The sequence below is a fragment of the Misgurnus anguillicaudatus genome, chromosome 8 (assembly GCF_027580225.2).
Source record: "Misgurnus anguillicaudatus chromosome 8, ASM2758022v2, whole genome shotgun sequence".
In the NCBI taxonomy this organism is placed as follows: domain Eukaryota; kingdom Metazoa; phylum Chordata; class Actinopteri; order Cypriniformes; family Cobitidae; genus Misgurnus; species Misgurnus anguillicaudatus.
In genome coordinates this window covers 12,204,161-12,228,728 of record NC_073344.2, presented here as the reverse complement: position 1 = coordinate 12,228,728, position 24,568 = coordinate 12,204,161, and the positions used below count along the sequence as shown (strand labels likewise).

The 24,568-nt window shown below is 37.6% G+C and overlaps 1 protein-coding gene across 2 annotated transcripts in view; it reads right to left on the bottom strand.

Annotated features, from left to right (window-relative positions):
- Nucleotides 1-22,880, bottom strand: part of slc9a7 (solute carrier family 9 member 7) — a 60,944-nt gene extending 38,064 nt beyond the window's left edge. Inside the window, exons 1-4 of one of the 2 annotated variants that reach the window (XM_073870309.1) lie at nucleotides 22,517-22,880; nucleotides 14,016-14,218; nucleotides 13,387-13,464; nucleotides 4,534-4,610 (exon numbers count right to left, since the gene is read on the bottom strand). In XM_073870309.1, the coding sequence (XP_073726410.1) occupies nucleotides 4,534-4,610; nucleotides 13,387-13,464; nucleotides 14,016-14,218; nucleotides 22,517-22,802 (644 nt within the window). In that variant the 5' untranslated portion in view covers nucleotides 22,803-22,880. The remainder of the gene's footprint in view (nucleotides 1-4,533; nucleotides 4,611-13,386; nucleotides 13,465-14,015; nucleotides 14,219-22,516) is intronic. The other variant, XM_073870310.1, reaches the window with a different exon arrangement.
- Between the last annotated feature and the right edge of the window lie 1,688 nt (nucleotides 22,881-24,568).

The following is a 24,568-nucleotide window of genomic DNA, read 5'->3' as shown; positions in this document are numbered from 1 at the left end:
GTAGGCAAATTTACTACCCTTTCGTGTTGTTAGTGGATGAAAACGTCATAACGGCTATAAAAATGTATCAGATTAATATGTTTTCCAAATTTTTTCATAAATCTGTTCATCCACCTCAGTACTAATCATAAATACAAAATCTTTACAAAAATCCATGATTTTAACTCTTTAATGGCCAAGTTCATTTGTGGTGTCACTGATTTGGGGAAAACACACAAAATGACCGATTTTCAATTTAAAGTGATTGTAAACTGGATTTTTGTTTACTTTTTTTCCCACAGTCTTGGACATGTCAAAGATTGGTAAAAACATTGGCTTTGAAGCATTTTTAGTTTTTGTGTAGCATCAGCTTAAAGTCTAACATTTAGTTAGTGGCTGTTTTTGTCCCATTGACTTCCATTATAACCACATTTTTTGATTGCAGAGCTATGGCACCTTTTTATTATGCATTTTTGAATGTTGATGTTTTTTCCTTTTGTTTAGTCTTTCCAAAAGGACTTGCAATAACATGCTTTTATTATGAAGTTATACTTAACGTACAAGACAGAAATTAAGCGCTGTTTTTGCATAGGGCTACTAAAGGGTTAATAGTGCCACATGGTGATTAAAGGAATAGTCTACTCATTTTCAATATTAAAATATGTTATTACCTTAACTAAGAACTGTTGATACATCCCTCTATCATCTGTGTGCGTGCATGTAAGCGCTGGAGCGCGCTGCGACGCTTCGATAGCATTTAGCTTAGCCCCACTCATTCAATGGTACCATTTAGAGATAAAGTTAGAAGTGACCAAACACATCAACGTTTTTCCTATTTAAGACGAGTAGTTATACAAGCAAGTTTGGTGGTACAAAATAAAACGTAGCGCTTTTCTAAGCGGATTTAAAAGAGGAGCTACATTTTATGGCGTAATAGCACTTTTGGGAGTACTTCGACTTGGCGTAGTAACACCCTCCCTCTCCCATTATGAGAGGGAGAAGGGGAGCGGACTTTTCAGGCGAGTCGAAGTACTCCCAAAAGTGATATTACGCCATGAAATATAGTTCCTCTTTTAAATCCGCTACGTTTTATTTTGTACCACCAAGCTTGCTCGTATAACTGCTCGTCTTAAGTAGGAAGAGCGTTGGTGTGTTTGGTCACTTCTAACTTTATCTCTAAATGGTACCATTGAATAAATGGGGCTAAGCTAAATGCTATCGAAGCGTCGCAGCGCGCTCCAGCGCTTACCTGCACGCACACAGATGACAGAGGGATGTATCAACAATTCTTAGTTAAGGTAATAACATATTTTAATATTGAAAATGAGTAGACTATTCCTTTAACAGTAAAAATTACAAATTTGACCTCTTTGCAAAAGAAAAAAACACCAACATTCAAAAATGCATGATAAAAAGGTGTCACAGCTCTGCAATCAAAAAATGTGGTTATAATGGAAGTCAATTGGGCAAAAACAGCTACTAACAATAAATGAGGGAGAAAAAATAAAAACTGATGCTACACAAAAACTAAAAATGCATCAAAGCTAGAGATGTTCTGATACCATTTTTCTCTTCCCGATACCGAGTCCGATACCTGGGCTCAGGGTATCGGCCGATACCGAGTACCGATCCGATACCTGGGTGTGTCTCTGTAAAATATACAGCTGTACATACTACTAGCCCTGTATGAATGGATATAACTGTTTTATGGTGTTTTTCAGACTTATTCCTTTATAAAACGTTAACAAATACATACAGTGAACTAGTATTTTTATTATCTGAAAGACATTTAACAGTAATATTTATTTTTCTTATGAGAAAATCAGCCACAAATCTAACACTGTAAACTGAAAGGCTGTTTTAGTTTTAGAATTATTGGAAAAATCTGTGGAATTCTTCAGGATGGTTTTAAATTAAAGAATTTAAGCTATTAAATAGTACAAAATTGCATCTTAAATAATTACTTTTTAAAGGCTTACAATTAAAATGAATACACCAAACCAATGAGTCCTTTGAATTAAACTGGACCAACATGAACCAGATAATGTGCTTGTCAAGATAGAATTATAGTTTGTAGCCTAAAATGACATATATTATTGTTAATATATATATTATAGCAAAATAAAAGCTTGTGTTACTACGTTCTTATTATGAATTAAGCACGTTTGAAGATAATTTCATCATTTTTACAATGCAATGTAAACTAACAAGAGCAGTCTTGTAAACTGATTTGAAATGATGATGTGTGCTGACTTTTGCGTCACATAGACGAAAGAGACAAGTAAGATCTGCGGTTAAACTCAGTGGTAAGTTTTATTTCATCTCATATATCAAACGGTTCATACTCTTATCATTAAAAACAATCACAGCAAACAGCACGCGCAGGGTTCATGTACTTGTCAATGCTGCTCACAAACGCATGAGGGTATGTGTGCTTGTTGTCAATGACATCTCAAATCTCAAGCGCGGGGTATGTGTGCTTGTCAATCACGGGCATTAAATCTGCGGAGTTTTCCGTGGAAATCTGCGGGCGCGGATTCCGTTGAGACATGTCGATGTTTTATTAGTCTGAAATACTTACAAACAGCGGACATACGGCTGCATGCTTTCATTCCTTCGCCGCACTAAGTAAACAATGGTTGCGTCACGCGTGTGGTAACTTCCTGGTGTTCGCATTCAGAGCAGCGAAGAAGAAATTAGTTTCGCTTTGCAGCGTTAGCTTTAGTGTTAGCTATAACGGGCATAACTAGGTTTATTAGGAAAATGGTATCGGATCGGTACATGGGTTCTAGGGGTGGGCGATAAACCGGTAGACATAATTAACCGGTAGAAAATTGTCAACCGGTAGAGATTTTGGACTATCGTTTCTATCGAGGTTACGTGCCCACGTCACGCTCCTGTGCGCGTGGTCGCGAAAACGTAACGTTTGTACACGTATTTAAGCACTGCAGTTTTAAAACAAGTTATTTTAAGCCATTGAAACACAGACAACAGATCTGTATGCGTGCGTTCTTTCTGTGTGTCAGGAGCGGACAAGTCGCGCAGCCGCTGCTTTTTCTGTCTGTGAGGAACGCGCAAGTCGCGCGACTGCTGCTCATTAAGCTCGCGAGCATTTTTCCCGCTTTATTGGCCTTAAATACATATATGCGTCAAAATTCCCGTCTTTGCAAGCATCCTCATAAACACGACCAGTCAGGTCTTAAGAGAAAGTAAACAGCTAAAACAGAAAGCGCATGTGTGACAGTGTATTGGATCTGGACGTTGGTCTTAAAGGGGAAGTTACCTAATTTTGCTCCCGTCTGTCACTCGTGTTAATCAAACAGCATTGAGAGAAAATCTCTCACTGCTCCTGATTAAATCACTTTTCTACCTTAAATAAAAATATGTATAGGCTTATACATACATGCATAATTATTTATTATCATTCTTATATGACTGTTTATCTTCAGAGAGCTTGAGTTTTGTTTGCTTTTTATCTTCTTTCTATGCTTGTATATGTTTTTTGTGAGAAGTATGAACATTTCTATGGTATTAAAGATTTAAACCTTATTAAAACATAAAAAAACCTCTACCGTGATACATATCGTTATCATGATATAAAATTAATCCTATCGTGATAGAAGATTTTGGTCATATCGCCCACCCCTAATGGGTTCAAGTACTCGCCGATTCCGATGCCAGAATTTTTTGTGGTATCGGCCGCATTTCTGATACTGGTATCGGAATCGGAACAACTCTAATCAAAGCCAATGTTTTTACTAATCTTTGACATGCCCAAGACTTTGAAAATGTCATTTTGTGTGTGTTTTTCCCCAAATCAGTGACACCACTTATGAACTTGGCAATTAAAGAGTTAAAATCATGAAATTTTTGTGATGATTTGGTAGTTTTGATCAGTACTGAGGTTTACTAACAGATATATGAAAAACATTTTGGAAGAAATACTCATCTGATAAATTTTTATAGCTGTTTAATTTAGTGGAACATCCACTAACAACAAGAAAGGGTAGTAAATTTGAACAATGCACGAGGGTTAATCAGACTTATTTTCCCATAATTCCATGTGTTATTTTATAGGTGTGTTTATGGAGTCTTTTAAAAGATGATGATGTATACAGTGTTATTTTTAACAATGAGAAACCTTTTATTCCATTTTATCTTCACACTCAACCAGCATCAAATAAAGAAAAACATCTGATGTAGCCAGGAATTCCTCTGCATGTCTGAACCTGCTTCTCATATTATGTCATTGGGCACTTGACAAATACCTCACCTTGCATGCTATAACTTTTTCCTCAATGGTTTTGAGTACTATGAATAAAATCTGCATGCAATATAAAAATAAAATGCTGCTTAATAGTTTAGATTGAGTACAAAATGCTACACCGCCAGATACAGCTGTCATATCTATAAACGGCCCCATTTCTAGACCCCTTCTACAAATTTTCCCGACCCACCTGAATAAACAAAACACACATTCTCCGAAGCTTTCACAGATCATCCCACAGTCTATGAACTGTGGAGTTAGAAATATTGTGAACTATAGGGACTTACCCAATGACAAAACAGGAAATGGCAGTGCCCAGAAAAGCATAAGTTATTATGGACCCCAGGTTTCTGAAGAAATGTCTCTGGAAGAACATGGTGGAGCATGTTAATATATAACAGTATCACAGTTGTCAGTGTTATAAAGCTTCAATGCATTTAGCAGACAGTCCAAAATTATATTTACATTTTTACATGTGGCAGACGCACTTGCATTACATTACAAGGTATACATTAAAGGTGCATTGTGTAACTTTTAATGATCTCTTAATATACATAACTATATTATCAGGGGTGTATAAAGACCTTACATAATGAACTGTATTGTTTATATCTACATACACAGCGCGTCCCCTTACATGGGAGTTGCCACAAAGTTTCTACAGTAGCCCTAAACAGACAAACTGTTCTGCAAGGTGCATTTTGTTCCTAAGTTGTCTCAGACAACGAAATGTTTGTCCTGTGGCAGCTACCGTAGCTTCTCTTTGCGTTTCGAATAGATTTTGGTTTCAATTTGCGATCTCACCACTAGATGCCACAAAAAAAACCCACATTCTACCTTTAAATCAGTATGTGTGTTCTCTGGGTTCGCACCCATGAGCATTGTGCTGCTAATAAACACCTCTACCAAATACGTTACAGACATTTTATTAAAATCAAAACTGATAATACTAATAAAGTTTACCAGAAAATACAAAATGTATTGTAAAGAAACAGAACCAAACCAGTAAAATTGGACCTGCACAGCATCATAAGTCACATAAATCTGACTTTACTCCACCTATTTTTAAAAGTTAGGTGTATACTTGACATATGTCCTTACAAATACGACAGGTCTGTTTTTATCTTCAATTTGCACATAGATTTTCCTGTGCGAGTTCCTGTGTGAGTCTCGGTCACAGGACACTGAGTCACTATGTTGGTCCAAAGTTTAGTGACTACTGGATCATTTGATTCAAGACATCTCATTGACATTTTTTTTTATTGTAAACTCCTACACTGCAGTGTAAAACTATTCAAATCTCAGTCTAAGTATTTATTTATAGCAGTTTCTTCTTACAGCAGAAACCAGAAATGTTATGTTTGTGTGAAATTGTTTTCTGGGCTTGGGTGCACATCAGTGAACTCTGAGCAGGAAACTTGGTCTGTGGAGTTACACTCTAGTGTGAACTCTAGGTATGATTCACAAAAGCAATCCGTTCTGACTTGAGAAAGTAAACGGATGTTGACGTATAATAAATTTCACCTTTGCCTGCTTCTAGTCATGCTTATTAGAGTAGGGGAGAGCGGGGCACAACCTAACGCTTTTTGATTTTGTCTCAATCAATCCAAAAATATTTAAGTTTGATTAAATATAATTTTACACAAGCAACACACACATCTATGCTACAAATGAACATTTGAAGTTTGTTTCTAGTACTTACAATTCTTGGACAATTACACCAAACGTGACAGAAGTGCAAACGTTACAACTTACCCCATAGGTGGGGTTCATTGTAACAGGCAGGGGGTTAGTTGTAACACTGTAAAAATTAAGTTTGCAGGCAAATATTTTGATACTATTTTGTCTATATACTTGATATGGATATTGTTTACATATCTGTCTATAATAGACAGGTATTCACACTGTATTCATTCATACAGTCCTTTTTTAAAAATAGTTCAATCATAAATGGATACAAATGTCTAAATATGCAAGAACAAGCAGCATAATTATGATAGAAAAAAATATGACCCAGTTCTGAGATAATGAGCATCAAAGTCTGATTTTAGCCATTAATTTCATTATGATTTCAATCTATGACGTGACCTTAATCAATCAATATTAAAGATATGAACAAAAGTAATTTTGAGACACAATTTTTGATAAGACAGACACATTTATTTTTTGGCAGCCAGCAATCATTCGTGTGTAGCCTATTTTAAACAACGGCAAGAATTTCGCTAACGTTAGCCGTTTTCATATTGTAAGTGCTGAGGGGCTAGTTGTAACACTGCGTTACAATGAACCCCCGCTGGGTCAAAATATTTTCAAGCCCACCAAAAAAGTGGCTAAGAGCTGCAGACATGTTGACTAAAACATAGCATCGTTTTGAAATAAGACACTGATTAATATGAAATAGCATTGGATCTGGTATATTACACACTCAACTTAGAAACTGAAAAAAAAACATATGATGAAAAAAAATTTACTTACATGCCACCAAAACACTCGTTCATCAATAACTTTTTGTAAAAACATTTCCCAGTATTTGCGGGAGACCGTCTTTTGGCAGCATGAAATCAATAAAAGTAAATGTAAAGTTTTTATAAACATCTCATGAATTTATAAATAAATAGAATGAGATCCACAAATATATGTTAGGAACTACACAAAATAAAATGTGATTTGCTAAAAGTAAGATATATACTTACAAATATATTTTAAAGGAACAGTATGTAGGATTGTGGCCAAAACTGGTATTGCAATAACAAAACTTGTGGCAAAAACCGGTACTGCAATCACACAACTGGTGGCCAATACACAACATGACAACATAAACATCAGTTGAGGGCTGCAACTCCACTTTTTAAATGACAATATCCTGGCCGGATCACTGTTGTGAGTGATATAAGTATTTGAAATGAAAATGATTTCTTAATGTCTAGTGACATATCAGGGACATTTTATGATTCATTTATATAAATTTCTTACATACTGTTCCTTTAATGTCACAAATAAAACTCTGCCTGCTCTGCGCTTTTAAAAAAATAAATATGAGTCGGTCAGATCCAAAATCGTACGTTTTCTTGTAAAGAGCCTTTTTTATCAGGCTCTTATGTTTAGGTTCAGTAATTTTACTTTAATGCCAATGACAAGGTTAGTAATTGCAATGCCTTTAGGGATGCACAATATACACGTGTTGCGGGCTTAAGAAGAGTATGCTAGTCTAGCGCAAAGACAAGATGTCCGCGGTCTGGGAGTTTTTCATTGTGAAAATAATATGAATATTTATCGGCCTATATAATATAAAGAGTTATCAGTATCGGCCAAAATTTCCATATCGGTGCATCCCTAAATGCCTTATTTTCACAAATGTCACTTTTTATTTCATTGGTATTTAACAAATATGACTTTTAATATGTCTTTTGGTGCAAAACCTTCTAAGTGCATGCAAGCTTTTTTAGCAAAATCCACTTCTTTGGATAATATATAGTAACAGTTGCAACTAAAGATGCAACTAAAAACATTGCAATGCAAGTGATGAAAGTCAGAGGAAACACTGTGATGCCACATTTGAATTGTATTCTGGTCCAAGTCCTCACAAGAGATGAAAGTTTAAATGTGATTCACGGTCGGTTTGTGCACCTATTTTCATCCAATTTGTCTTTCGTGCACTTAGAGGACTTTGCTGAAAAATCTAAATTTAATGGATTTTGCCAACAAACCTGTATTTCTGAATGGCCTGAGATAGGGTTAAATGGATTTGAAGCAAACGGATTTGATGAAGGTATAATATGTGCCGAGAGCATTCGGTTAGTATCATTATCTCGTTCTTGACGTTTTGTATCTTTTGCATCTGAACTCTTAACAGTTGTTGTTGTTGTTCGTGTCACTTTCTACATTTATTTGTGAACCATAATCTCTTTATTTGGTAATACGCAACAATTCTGATCCATACTAAATTCAATAATATAGTATATTATAAAATATATATACTATAGGGATGGGCACGAACGTGGCAATTACGATCGATCACGAAAACCATGATCGTGTGGGGTTTTTTATTTATTTTATATTTATTTTTTGGGATGTCTGGTTAGCGCTACAAGCGCCTGTGGTAATGACTGGGTGCGTGTTTGTCGTGTTGAACTGCGCAGACTGATGTATGACATCAGTGCAATGCATAATTCAAAAAACAAACAAGTCAGTTTCTATGCGCACCCAAGCCGCGGCAACCCGCCGATCCACGCAACGTTATGAAGCCAAACACCTCACATCACTGAGGCACTATGGTTTAAAAGGATGTAGTGATTTTTGTATACATGACACAGCTAACGTTAATCGCTAAAATCATAGCAAATGACTTAAAGCTGCTTAATGTTATCAAGCTTGTGCTTTGATTGGACGTGTTTTAAAGTGCTCTGTTTGATGATTACGGTGTACATCCACAACAGGAGTTAAACTTTCTGTCCAGTACATAACTTAGTTTAAGTCTTTTATTTTGTGTGGATAGATGCACGTTTTATAATACATTTATGTTGTATCAAGGCTTAATATTATGTAGAGTGCATCATATAGAAAGCCCATCAGTTTGTGTTTATCAACCCTTTAGTTTCACTTCCTCACAAAGCTATTACTGTTAAAAGTTTCTGTTAAAAACATTTAATTCATTAATTATCTAGTATGCCTTTCTTTTTCTGTCATAGTTTCTACAAAATTAAGTTTTATTTGAGTGTTTTTAATAAAAATATGTTCATATTCACAATGCCACGTACGCCCCACCCCTTTGATTCCCCCGTCCCCAGTTAATCGAGTACTAATTTTTCAGACCTATGGATTAATCAAAATGAGAAAATGACATACATGCACATCCCTAATAGACTAATCAACATTTAAAGTGAATCAAAAAAGTTAATCAAAGTTGTCCTAAGACAAGAACGGGTATTGGGTACTGGTTTAAGACCACTTTTATGAAAGTTTTGACCCACTTCAAATGTTGGCTAGTGTAATATAACAAAAACTGCAACCACAGCCTAAAACATTAGTCATCATCATTTGACCCTAACACAGCGGCACACATTTATCTTAAAAAAATTTAAATTAAAAAACTACTGCCCAATCCCTGTCGTCTCCCTTCCTGGCCCAAAAACTCAGTCATAACTGCCAAATCTGCACATGTGCACTTTTTCTCCATTCTCTTGTCTCATAAAATAGCATATTACAAAAAGTGTTACAAAGAAAGGAAACAATAAATGTAGACTTGTATGCGTTTTGCTGGCAGAAACCCATTCCTCTCACTTCCTCAGTCCTCCCTGCTCACTCAGCACTATGTGAAACTTCTCATCTCTGGAATCCAGAAGTCATAAGCATGATATTCACCTGACACACACTACAGTATTAGGAAATAATACATGTATACATACTGTATGTACAGAGCATTTTGTTGTGAAACCAGATAATCTACAATCTACTATACTGTGGAGATGTCTTCGACTTGCCAATGTACAATAAATCAGATTTTATATGAAAGCTCTGTACTTTCTCTCTCAGTTTAAACATGTCTTACTAGGGGTGTGACGAGACACTTAATCCCCGAGACGAGACACGAGATTGGGTTCACGAGAACGAGACGATATTTTTACACTTTTTAAGAAACCCTCGATGATAAAATAAATGAATAAGAAACTGAAATCATGTTATTTTTAAATGTTTTAACTAATCAAGGACTGGCCCTAACAATTATTTTACTAACTGATAATGAAGTAATTTGTAATTTTTGGGTAAAAAAAATAGACACAAGTGAGCAGTAGCCTTTAAAATTACATAATAACGAAGATGCAATAATAATTGGTTCAAATAAAGTATTAAAACCAAGTTACATTAAACAACAGAACATTAACAAACACATTACTTTTGTGGTCTATAAATAAAAAACATTATGTATATATTATAACAAATGCCTGCAGGGGGAGATAGTTGACTCGTCTCGCGGACACTATCTTCACTTTCACTTTAGACGGAGAGAAACGCTTATTTTTTAGCCAAACAATGTTTAAATTCATTTGAATATTTAATATACGTCCATTTCTTTACAATAGAAATGAACATGCAGACATTAAATCATGTAAACTCTGTGATGGTTTAATCTGACTTCACATCTGACAGTGATCAACAGACAAACACAACACGTCTCAGACTTCATACGAGCTCCCAAACGAACATTATTGGAAACCCAAACAAAAAAGCGAATGCAGTAAAAGACAGAATATAATGCATGCACTGTATAAGGCTAATTACACCAACCACGCTTTAAACGCCTGGAAACGCAAGGCGCGACGCCTTTTTTAAAAAAGAGCAGTGCGAGTCTACGCGGCTTTTCATATTGCTAAGCAACCACCGAGTCAGCTGTCTTGTCAATCAAATATTGAAGCGTGCGCTCTTTTGCTGTTAACTGTTACATTAGCAGAAACTTTAAAAAGATGACGCTTGCTCTGACCTTGTTTGAGGGTGAGAGGTGCACAAACACGCAGGAGAGAGTGAGCGAGTGGAGTCCGGTTCTTCAAAGCAACTGTAAACTTCCCTCACCACAATGTAAGGCCCGCATCTCCACTCATTCGAGTGGACAATGGAAAGACGCGAATGACGTCGGGCACTTCTCCGCTCTCGGCGTTCCTTCAAAGGCGCGTTCTGCGGCCGCCGGCAAAAACCGCAACGCGCTCAGCGCGCATAAACAGCGTGCAAAGCATCCATGCCCATAGAATATCATTTTAAAAAGGCGCCTGCACTGCCATAAACGCTTTTGGTGTAACTGGCCCCTAAATGGGGTCAAACAGAAAGCTGCATCCTCCGGAGGTCGCATATGCAGGCTGCATACGTCATTAAGGTTTATTTCAGATCATTAACTGAGCATTACATTCGCAAGTCATGAGCATATTACAACAATTTGCGATTAACTAAATTATTAGTAAACTTTATAATTGTTAGTAGTCTCTAATAAGACAGTCTTTATGAAGTAAATACAGTTTAAAAATGCGACCTCCGAAGGATGCAGTCTTTAATTTGAGAAACGGACAGAATTTCACCTACACAAGAAATCTCGCGAGACACACTTAATCTCGCGATACATATTTAATCTCACGTCGCACGAGATCTCGTCACACCCCTATGTCGTACTGTTGTGTACTTGAGCGTCAAACAGACATTAAAATCTGTCTTTAAAGAGTAATTTTTTTTAAATATACTATAAGTCTCAGGTGTGCCTAAAATGTTTCTGTATAGTTTCAGTTCAAAATACCACAGAGATCATTTGTTATAGCATGTCCAACATGCTCCTATTTGGGTGGGAGCAAAAAAACCTTTAAATGCAAATGAGCGAGCGCTTTCAGTTAAAATAGATATGATTCTTGTAAATACAGTCCAGGGTTTCCCGCAGCACTTTACAGTTCAGGCGGCACGCCTAAGCTGGAAAACCCTACCACCTTAACTAAGTCGTCCAAAAAAAACATTTGCTGCACAAAGGATGCCAAGTGCATCTCGGAGAATAGCCCGGACACGCTTCACACCGCGAGCGTGCACGCCCACCACACAGCCAAATGAGAGAAAGATGTGGTCCGTCACTGTCTATAGAATAACTAGTAGCCAGTTGATAAAACATCGCGGAGAATAGCGCGGACGCGCTTCACACACCGCGAGCGTGTACGCGCCACAGGGCCGAGATTTTCCGTCAATTGTCTGGACAATAGCCAGTTCGTGATAAATTCTTGCAAATTTAAAGTAAGTTAGCTGGTGATTTTTGATGTTTGAGCAACCTGCTAGCTAGGTTGCATGTGCCTGTTGATTCGATATAATTGTTGAGCGCTCTTGCTCACGTTATTTATATGCATTATTTACATGCTACAGTAGTTACACTCCTTTAAGATAATCAGTTTTTACAATCTACGCTCTATCTATCATCGTTTGCCAGACGTTCTGCAAATCTACTTAAGTTTGTGTTTATTAACCCTTTAGTTTCACATTTTCGTTGAGGTATCTGTTAAAAACATTTAATTCATTAATAATCTAGTATGTGTTAATTTTCTGTCATAGTTTCTTCAAAATTAAATTTTATTTAAGTGTTTTTAATAAAAATAATTTAATTTTCATCATGACGCGTACGCCCCGCCCCTTTGATTACCACGCCCAGGCCACGCCCACCCTCCCAATTGTACCACCTTAACTAACAAATTTTCTATGGTAAACCCTGCAGTCTGAGACAATAGTATATTTAGCCACATTAGTGCTACAGTGTGCTAACACATTTAGCAAAGCTTTTGGATAAAATTAACCAATTAGTCAGTGTCAGGGGCTTTTTTTGGGATGTCACATTACAAGAGAATTAAATGTGAATTAAAAATAGAAGTACAGGGTGGATTTTTTTCATTGTAGGGTTGTTGTGTACAAACGCTGTCAACACACATTTATGTCCAAAAACCTTATCAAAGTGAATTTTGCATAATATGTCCCCTTTAATAATAAGCAATTCAGACTAACAAGCAATGCTTTGATTAATTGATTACTGGGTCTTAACTAGGAAGTGAGCTGTTTGTCAAACACTTCAAGCCCTGAAGAAAGCCTTGTTGGCTGAAACGCGTAGGCATGTTTTTATTCTACTTAGCCATGTATTAATAAAGGCTTTTTAATCTTTATCCTCCTGAGTGCCTCAGACCCTATTTTAAAATAACAAGCAATGCTTTTTGGTTTATAACAGTACTTCTGTGTGTAGGTTTTAAGTCAATATGGTTTCCTGCCAAAGAGCTTTGTAATAGTTCCATAAATAGGCTCAAGAAAGACTGTAAGCCATTGATTAAAAGGTCACGAGGAGCAATAAAGCTAAACGGTATAACCAAACCAGATTGCAGGTCAAGGGTTGACTGCACATTAAAATAAGCACACTATAGTTCACTACGTACTTTAGAGGATGCCAGTCACTCAGGCATCTGATCTGAATCACACTTGTGCCCAGCGGTTAAACTTTCACTTGAGCATAACGGAGAGAGAATAAATATCAGGTTGCCTCTTATCTCACTTATTTCTTAATGTAGAGAAATAAAAAGCCATTATTGAACACTCCACTGAACAGGCAAAGTGAAACCTAATGATTCAAAGAAAGTCACTCATACCTTTTTGAGGCTGTATCCAGCGTGAAATATGATGGGAGGTAGCAGGATGTTGAAGAACACCTCTGGGTCAAAGGTCACCTGCAAGCAAATTTCATTGGAGTTTGTTTATTTGTGCAAATTTTTCACATTTCTCCAAGTTTTACATCATTTATCGCATTTAGATGTTCCTGAAGATATGAAAACATTAAACACAGTAGTTCACTGTCTAAATTAGTGTTTCTAATCTTGTTAAAGAACTGAAAAAATGATATTTCCCATACTGATGTATTTAATATTACAACACCAGGTCGAGTGTGTAGATATGGTTTAAACAGGGAGGTATCATGTCAGCTGCTGTACATGTTTTCATCAATCATCGGTGGTTGTAATGCTAGTTTGGATTATTGGGGGAGTTACTTCTTTAAAATTTAGAGAAGGGGACATTCTTATTCATGAGATCATTTTAAAGGAGAAATTCCTGTATATCTCTCCCTGTGAATAAGAGTTATTGATATTTTTGTCAAATACTCTTAAAAGGAAGTTGTTAAGTTTTTAAATATGCATGTATATGTGCTAAAGTTTACTTTGTCAAATGTCAAACTTACACAACCATATAAATTAATCTTTGTGTTTATGTATGCTTTATGTACCTTACGTAACATGTCATCTTGCTCCACATTGTGGATCTCTCTGGAGTTGATCTCGCCTTTCAGCGTGTACTCGAAAAACTTTCCGCTAACGTTGAGAAGCAGCGTGCTGACGGGTCCCTCCTTCAGTGAGCAGCTTGGTGGAGTTTTATTATGGTAGCTGGTGGAGGGGATGCCATACCGCAAAATAACACCCACCAAAAGACCTGCCCACAAACAGACCAAAAGAAGATAAAGTGCTCACATATATTACAATTCTGACTCATTGTTTTGGTAAAAACACACTCACATATACACAATCTTCTGTTAATAATACATTCCGTCAAAAAAAGAAAATTGTATTATGTCAGGCACACACAGACACTCAAGAAGAATGTTTTTTGTATCTTACAATACTTTTTAATAGTTAAATAAGAAAAAAACACACTGTTAACACTTTAAACATTTCAACGTCTATCTTAACCAATAGCGTTGAAGTCTGGAGCGGGACTACCTGTTCATCACTGAAAGTTGAGAGTGGGGTTTAAGGGGTGCTACGAGTGTTTTGTAACATGCAGTAGTGCAAAAACTGAGCATTTAGTCTTTAAATCACATTTAAACATTCATTTCTGTTTGATGACAGAACTCTTGATGTGTAAACCCTAAAGAGAGTAGCGCAATTGTGTCTCTAAATAAAAATACACTTGGGGAATAGAGCAACAAAAAAAAACAGAATTTTCAATTTATTTGCAGCGACTGTTTTTGCAATGTCCTATTCCCGAAGTCCCTTCAAGGGCAGAAAAATACCATTTGGAAATCACCCATAATGACAAGTCTACTTTGTAAAAAAAATTGGAGGGTATTTCCATGCCAGTAGTACATGAGGGGAAGTCAAGTGCACACAGAGTATAGACTAAAGATCAGAAACATGAACAGAGGTAAAAAGCACCAATCTCACAACCTTATTTTAAATGCAACCAAAACACTGAGGGCACTATCACACAATGCGACTCCAGGTGCCCATGGGCATGCTTGGTCTGCAAATGAGGTGTGTTCTGGCTTGTTTTTATATTTTGTGGAAACTCAAAATGATTGCAATATTGAACAACTACAACCTGGTCTAAAGTCAAACACTAATCTGCAATAGTGTTTACGAAACTGGCTTTTAAAGGGATTGGGAGATGAAACTCTGATGTGTTTATTGCACATACACCTAAAACACACCATTGACTTATTAAGTGAATAGGTACAACTAGGGTTGTGCCTGTATTCAATAGTATCGTGTATCGACGATCGTCAGACATACCGCTAATAGCGAGCTTTCATGACAATAGTTATTATTTTTATTTTATTTATTTGATAGTTGTTATAGTTTCACATTAACATGCGCATTGCTTGCTTTTCCTCGCATCAGAAGATGTGTTTGCTTCCCTTTGCGCGAGAAAGCTTGTAATACTAGCGGATTCCTTCTCGCATGCACTTGGACTCAACCTGAGTCTTGTAATACGTGCAGCTCTGGCATTTCCTTGCACTAGAGAGGTTGTTAGGCACGCAGACGGTTAAAACCAGCTGAGGGTTAAAAAAAGCTTGAAATGCACGCAGATTCCTTTTCGCACAGACTTGGACTAAATGTGCGCTTCTTGGACTCTTCCTCGGTCCTGATTGCATGCGGCATTGGACTCCTTCTAGCACCTGAACTTGTAATACGCGCAGCTCTGGCATTTCCATGCACTAGAAAGGTTGCTAAAAAGGGGTTAAAACCAGCGAGTTTGTTGTTCCCAATCCCAGGAAATTTTAGAGCGCCTGGACTTAATGACGCAGATAGATTCATGGCATCAGTTTTAAGAAGGTTGCTGTCATGACAGTGTTGCCCTTGCTTCTTTTTGTCCACCAATCAAGTGACTTGTCATGAATGAGTAAAAATGAACAAATAAATAAATGAGTAAACTACATTTCTGCATCAAAAGATTACAAAAATGACTGTTGTAGAAAGGATATATTCCACCCATTTACAATTGGGCAGTCAATTTGTACAAGATAGTCCCTCCCCACAACTAAAATGTAACTTAATCGTGGCATGTTACCATTAACAAACAAAAACACATGTAGAATGACAGGCCTGCCCTCATCATTACATAAATATACAAAAATGTACTCTGTATGTAAATACATTCACATGCCAATACCAGAATATTTGCATAAATGTTGGGTAGTGATATTAGGCACTGCCCAAAAATAGTCCCCTTGGTTACATTCAACGGCAGGGGACTATTTTCGGGCAGTGCGTCATATCACTACGCCTGCTGCAGTCATGTTACATCAGCAAAGTCCTTGATTATTACACCAGAATGAGAGTATAGTCCCTTATAGTAAGTACCATATCTGCCTAGAAAATTGCAACTTTTAATTTTCCGTCGATCTTAGTAGACGATGTAACTACAAGAAGAGTCAAGTTTAAAATAGGAAAAATATTGAAACGCTTTGGTTAATTTTTAGCGCGATGCTAATGGTCTAATCAGAGTCAATGGATTGTGCTAAGCTATGCTAAAAGGGCTAGCGCCAGACACGGAGATCAACTGAATGGATTCCAAAATGGTAAAAATCAAGATCCTCCTACTTTTACTTTTTTAAATCAAATTTTTTTTTGTTTTTAAATTTTCTGCCATTTTCTCACTCCCTCTAACTTCTGAGACATTGGCCGAATGGCCGTATATGGCAGAAAACTGGACAGTGACAACTACAGCAGCTGCAGAGGAGGTCGTTTGGCGGGTTTTAAAATATCGATAGTAGAGATCGAAATATCGATACACTATCACGATAGTTAGCTGTATCGGTATTTTTGCACAGCCCTAAGTGTAACTGAATTAGATTAGAAGGATGTGAATGTATGGTGTGGGGCAAATTGTATGCGACAGTGTGTATGCATGTAACCACAATGCTTCTGTTGTGATCATCAGTGTGTACACAGGGTATCCAAACTGAACATACAGAAGATGCGATTTTATAACAAACACAATGAGCTGCGTTTCAACCACTGTGCTCCAAGGCTAAATGAGCATGTGCTGGGCCGTAGTAATTGGGTTAGCATCACATTTAGAAGCAGGCAAAGGCAATGAGTGCCCTCGGACATCTCGCATCCAATCAGAATCTGGCTAATGCAGCTTAGTGGTTTCGTCCAACGCACAGTTCAGTGTGTTACTGTAAACCACTACACGACAGAAATACACCACTGTAAAGAGAGCTTTTGGTGCTCTCCAGAGACAGGTGTGGTTGAGCAAAAAGCCCCTCGCGGCCCTTTCCGAAACACAGTGCAGAAAGTATGCAGAAGGAAAACTGAAAACACCACAGTTTACAAAATAAAATACCATCTGTCCACCCCATGATGAACAGGTGTCAGTTGCGAGAGCCAGAACATGTCAAACTTGATTGAAAAACAGGTTTAATACATCAACACACAGCTTGGCACCTGCTTTATTGTGCATTATCCATTTCCAAGACATACTGATGATAGACACATGATTAATTAATGGTTAGGAGTAGGATGGGGCAGATTAATAGGACAGAAGCGCATACTGTATCAAAACTAATTATACACTATAGAAAGCTCTGATGTTTGATGGATAGCACAGTACAAGATCTGATTTGAGAGTGGGTAAAGAGTGAGAGTTAGTATAAAAATCAGGAAGTGATACACTGGACTGAATTGAAAAAACAACTGGCTCTGCCCATTTGAAAATTCTGACTGGTCATTTATACTGTATTTCAGAATATGTGAAGAGAGTATTAGGTCATGTTTACAAGACTGTAGTAAATGTAGTACTCAGAACCGGAAAAGACAAAAAAACTCTATGTTTACAATGATCCGCAAAAACGACTAAATCCACTGTATTGTGTGCCAGGCCATTAGATGCCAATGTTACTTTGTACAATATGCGCACATATGCCTTATTTAGTCCGCCGCCATGTTGATTACAAAACAAGACTGAGAGGGATGGACGTCCAGAGCATATGCTTTAAAACTTTTGTTTTGTATCAGAATGCTGGTCATTCAGCCATCAAAATACAGAAAATACATCGTTTTACAAATTTCCACAGCACAGAGAAACTCAGAGATCATGAATTGTTAAAATGAGAAGGGACATGTGACCTAATTTGACCAAAATTTTGCGCATTGTGTACATAATGTCTATTTTGGATATTAGCCTGTTAGCTAATCGCTAATTTATCATGTTGTCAGCATGTTTACTTTTCTTTAAAGCACTAATATAGTGCAGCAATACAATAGTTTAGGACAACATCAAATGTACATCTCCAGTTTGTAGATTATAAGAGTATGTCCCATGTATTTTTTTTGTTATGTTTTTTCAAGACATGAACATTGACTTAAAGGTGCAGTGTGTAATTTCTAGAAGGATCTCTTGACAGAAATGCAAAATAATATACAAAACTATATTATCAGTGGTGTATAAAGACCTTTTTATAATGAACCGTTATGTTTTTATTACCTTAGAATGAGACGTTTTTATCTACATACACAAGGGTCCCCTTACGTGGAAGTCGCCATTTTGTGCCGCCATTTTTCTACAGAAGCCCTTAACGACAAACTTTTTTTACTAAATTGTCTCAGATGATTTTCTGGTGGTGGCTACCGTAGCTTCTCTATGCGTTTCAAAAGCGAGGGGTAAGCAGTGGACTGAGCCGTTGGTTGCAATTTGCAACCTCACCACTAGATGCTACTAAAATTTACACACTGCACCTTTAATAACGTGTGATTGACTTGATAACAAGCTATTTATGTGATAGTTCGTTGTGCACGTATTGTTAGAGGTAAAACCCATATGAACCCCCAAAGTTGTGTACAGATGTTATTTAGTCATAATAACATTTAGTATTTAGTAAGTATTCATGCCTTGCGTTTTTGCAATATGTACAAATTGGAGATATATGCTTAGTTATAGGACTATATTAGGGCGGGGGAGCTGAGTTGCTGTTCAAACAAAATCCTTCTTTACAAAATGTATAACGTTTTAAACAGAAGAAAGATCAAACAACCATGCATTGGGAAAATTAATAATTGCTTTATTTATAGTACATTTTATATAGACGTGTAAAACCATATTTTGGCGGATAGTTTTTTTACTTTCGTTGTTTTGGTTTGCCTGCCCATTTAGTCTTAATAATTAACAGTAAACGAACTTGGCTTGCTTTTTCGAAGGCAGCTCGAATCTTGGTCGGGCTCGAGCCCCAAGTTCAAGTAAAAGAACGGAAGAAAAATGCAGTGAAGGAGGAGAGATTCCAAAAGAATTGCGGCTGGGTGCGGAGGCACGGAGACTCCCGTTTACCATATAATGATGATCAACGCAGGACAGTTTCGTTTCCTTTTAAACCTACGTTAAAAGTGTAGCCATTCAAATATTATTACTGCAGTAAAAGAGTTTATTTTGATCATGGTGCCACGATCTCTGGATAATTCTGAAGTTGTTTTACAGAAGAATAAAATAATTAGCCTACTTTTCATATGTCACACAGTTGGACGTCTCCGCGTATTTACGTGATTTGCGACGTACATTTGCAAATGATTCATTAATTCATACCTCTGCAATTCTTTGATCGATTGTGTTTTAAAAGTACTGTATGCTCAAACTCTGACAGCAATGTGATCGGCGCTGTACTGGTAGAGATAAAGAGAGACCGCAAGAAAGTGCGGCTCTGTACAAAAGTGGAAATGATTTATGTTATTTCGGCTCTTAAAGTACAAAATATCCGATTAAGCTATTACGTAGCTATTATACAATTTTTTTCAGGACGTTCTTGCGACCCAGTGGCAACTTGTCCATGACCCGGTACTGCTGTAGAGTATATTGCAATGCAAAGTATGACAAACACTCCTAAAGTAGCCTTGGCAATAGGAAGGTTTAATCAGACAGGCTGATCCAAACAATTAAGTGCTGCATAAATCTCAGCAGCAAAAATGACAATCATAACCCAACAGGTAAATTAAATTTAAGGGAATATAATATAATAGTTTTAATATAAAATAATAAATTTTCTATTTAACTGAAGAAAAGAAGTCATATATATCTGGAATGGCATGAAAGTTAACTTTAAAGGCAGAGTGCACGATTTCTGAAAAACGGTTTGGAAAAGGGAGGCGGGCCGACTACCAACACACACTTGTAGCCAATCAGCAGTAAGGGGCGTGTCTACTAAACGACATTGTTTTCTGGCTTGCATATGTATGGGGCGGGTCTATCAAAAGAAGGTCGAGATTCTATTGGGCTAGGGGCGTATTTGTTTTTGTGATTTTAAATGTCAACATTGGCTTTCAGAGATCATGGACCCTGCCTTTAATGGAAAGAACCAGACTGGTCAATCTGTATACACCCACTCAATGTATGGACGTTGGTACAGGATATTTACCTCTATCTCATAGAGATTCTGAGTGTGTATAGTAAATAGATTTTGAGGGAGCATAAATCATTAGATAAGTCCATAATTTAAGCTGCAAACGCAGGTATTTTGGATGAAATCAAGATCAAGCTGAACATTTTTTAATATACTCTTAAAAATAAAGGTGCTTCACGATGTCATAGAAGAACCTTAATGTCTAAATTATTCTTTAAAGAACAAGTTCGGTATTTTACACTTAAAGCCCTGTTTTTAGATAGTATATGATAAAATACAACGGTTTTGACTGAAATTTGGACATATGATGCTGTCCCGAGAATTTTCGGGTGTTTGTTCTATCACCTCCCACCTCTACAATGGCTGCATAGGTGCACTGGAACAATCTTTCCTAAAATGCATTAAACTTTCGTTTACAAAGACGTGAACCTCACCGAGTGGTCAGGGGTGCTCACACAAAAATCGCTGCAAAAGATGCTTTCCAACAGGTGTTTTACCATTCGTTGTAAACTTGTGGACCTATTTTTCCAAACGCCTCTCACCTGTACATTCTTCCGCTGAGAGCTTGAATAATAGACACTCCAGCCCAGTTGGTGGCGATAATCCGCCTTTGCCAAGTGCAAGAATAAAAACAAAGTTTCCGGCGCGCAGTAATACCGTACCTCACAGCACATCTAATACAAGTCAATGGAGCTGGACAAAAACTACGATAAAACCTGTTGGAAAGCATCTTTTGCAGCGATTTTTGTGTGAGCATATCAGTGAACACCCCTGACCACTCGGTGAGTTTCACCCCTGACCACTCGGTGAGTTTGTAAACGAAAGTTTAATGCATTTTAGCAAGGATTGTTCCAGTGCATTGTAGAGGTGGGAGGTGATAGAACAAACACCCGAAAATTCTCGGGACAGCATCAAATGTCCAAATTTCAGTCAAAACCGTTCATTTCATCATAAACAATCTGAAAACAGGGCTTTAAGTGTAAAATACCGAACTTGTCCTTTAAAGGGGACATTTAACAAGACTTTTTTAAGATCTCAAATAAATCTTTGGTATCCCCAGAGTACAAATGTGAAGTTTTAGCTGAAAACACCAGTTTGATAATTTATTATAACGTGTTACAATTGCCAGTTTGTAGGTGTAAGCAAAAATGTGCCGTTTTTGGGTGTGTCCTTTTATATGCAAATAAGCTGATCTCTGCACTAAATGGCAGTGCCATGGTTGGATAGTGTAGTTTAAGGGGCGGTACTATCCCCTTCTGACATCACAAGGGGAGCCAAATTTCAATTACCTTTTTTTCACATGCTTGCAGAAAACGGTTTACCTAAACTAAGTTACTGGGTTGTTCTTTTTCACATTTTCTAGGTTGACAGAAGCACTGTGTGGACCGAATTATTGCACTTAAAACATGTAAAAAGTCAGATTTTCATGATATGTCTTCTTTCAAGCACCTTTAACAGCTGAAGCACCTTTCTGTTTTAGAAAAGGTTCGGTGATCACCATATGCCATAAGAAAAGTGCTGACTATATTGGCATAGCAACATAAAGCCTTCAAATCCCAAGTCTGCAAGTATTACCTTCCATATTGTACAACACATGTGCAATATTATAGTTTTGTTGCTATGAGTTGATCCAAGATGTCAGTTTACTCAGAGCCTGTATGAAAAATTCAAGGAACCTGTAAATTATGCAATGTGACATTATGCAAAACGCGGTGTGTTGCATCTAGATCATGTGTCAGACATTTTGTAGTACATTCTAGAAAATGAATATATTCAACATTCCCAGCATGAATACGAAAGGCATAACATAACGATATTCGGTCCATCAGGTTTCCATTAGCACTCGTTCAAGCTAGCAAACAGGCTACAGAGGCTCACTGATACGAGGCTTAACGTAAGCGTTTACATGATGGCTGTGTCTCAAATCCAAGCATGCTGCCAACCTAAAAAGCAAATGCGCAAAAAACATGCGCACGCGATATCTAAAAAAAAATGAGTCAGCTTTCAGCTTAGATAAATGGTACCCAAAATGCCGTCTACGTCGTCATCTGAATAGGACACAACACGCGTATTTGCATTAACATTATAAAAATACTCACAAAAACACACTTATTTCTTACCGTATATCATCGCGAGGCCGGTCTCGTGAAGGAAGCGCACTCTTCTGTGTTTGAAGAGCCATATCGTGAGGATTGTGAGTGTCAAAAGCAAAATGAATGTGAGTAAATTCACGCTGTCCTGCCTGTGACTTTCCTCTGCCTCTTTCTCCGTGGCAAGTTCCTCCATGCCGCTGTCATCTGCTCTTATCCGACAGACTTGGCTTAAAATTATCGTCAAAATGGGAATTAGTGAGCTATGTCCTAATATATATGCTGTCCATGGCTTTGTTGGTGTGGCCGCCTCCATGGTGCAGCAGAGGATGCTGGTGGTGGCGGGTTTCCTCCTCGCTGCTTCAGCTGCGTCAGGTAGTCAGAGAGAGAATAATGAGGCATCAGAGCAGCCAGCGGCTCAGGCTCTTAAAGAGACATGCACACTGATAGGCTACTCAGCAGAAACAGAGTAAATGCAATGTAGATACAAAATAATACATTTTTAACATCTGATGGTAGGTTAGGTTTATACATTTAAATATAGAAGAGTTAAAGTGCATCAGATCTTAAAAATTCTCTTACAATTTACTCATCTTCATTCAATCCCAGATGTAAGCTCAAAATATTGATATTTTCCATCACAAACATATTGTTTCACTTCAGAAGACATTTATGAACTCAATGCAGTCTTTTAAATTACTTTAATGATAAATGTATATGGTTTTAGCGAGTTTCCACATTCTGTATCCATACAACTATTGCTTCACTCTATGTGTAAATCAAACTAAAGTCCAATTTATAGTCGTGCATAAGGTCTATGCCATAGGTAAAGCCCGATTTATAGTCGTGCGTAAGGTGTATGCCGTAGCTACCCCGTAGGTTATCCGTAGCCTGTGCGTAGCTCTGCGTAGCTTGACGTGCACCTCACAAAATTTTTAACAGCGCGTCAAGGGCTCGTTATAGTTGTGCGTAGGTCCTACGGCATAGCCGCAACGGCGTTCCGCGTCGGATGTCATTTATACCTTTGCGTCATCGTCCGCGTCAACGTGCAGACACACGCACGATCGTAGGCAGTATCCACGTGTGTGCAGCGCGAACGTCAAAGAAGAAGCAGCTTAGCAAGTTAACCCACAAACGAAGAAAAAACAGCAACTTGTTGTGTATAATTTGAGAAGACCAGCAATAATGGAAGTAAATAAACAACGACTTTTAATGCAGTTTGAGTTAAATCACTCCTCAACTTGGCTCATCCTTGTTTTCACCGTCACAAACGGAAATACCTATGACGCAGTTTTTTTTACCTGATGGGAGGGGTTCTGGTGGACAAATCACAGCGCTTGCGGTCCGCGTAGATTTGACGTGCTGTTACAATTTTTGCAAGGTGCACGTCAGGCTACGCAGAGCTACGCACAGGCTACGGACTTACACACGACTATAAATCGGGCTTTAGTTCTACACGGACCGCAAGCGCTGTGATTGGTCCACCAGAACCCCTCCCGTCAGGTAAAAAACTGCGTCATAGGTTTTTCTGTGTGCGACGGTGAAAACAAAGATGGGCCAAGTTGAGGAGTGATTTAACTAAAAAAAGTCGCAGTTTATTTACTTCCATCACTGCTGGTCTTCTCAAAACATACACAAGTTGCTGTTTCTTCTTTGTTTGTGGGTTAACTTGCCAAGCTTCTTCTTCTTTGATGGTCGCGCTGCTACTGTGGTTACACGTGTGGACAAAGAGTATAGAAGCCCAAGAAGCGAAACTCTGTTGTGTTATGGGTAACAGTCTGTAGATGGCGCTGCGGAGCCACGGCCGCCATTATGGACTGAAAGCTGCTGAAATCGTTAGCGCGCCTCACAACTGTGAAGACGAGCAAGTGGTTAAAACGCAAGCAGTGTTCTGCAATAAATTGCAAAAATTATCAGTCCACCAGAAGCGATTTGGCATTTCATCGGTTTCCAACGGATGCACAAAGGTCATCCAGTCATTTAAGTGGAAATATTTTAACTCTTAAGAAATGTTCATTTATCATTTTATTTATTTATTTTTCCAAATCATATATATGGTGATGTTCACTCATTTCAAAATCA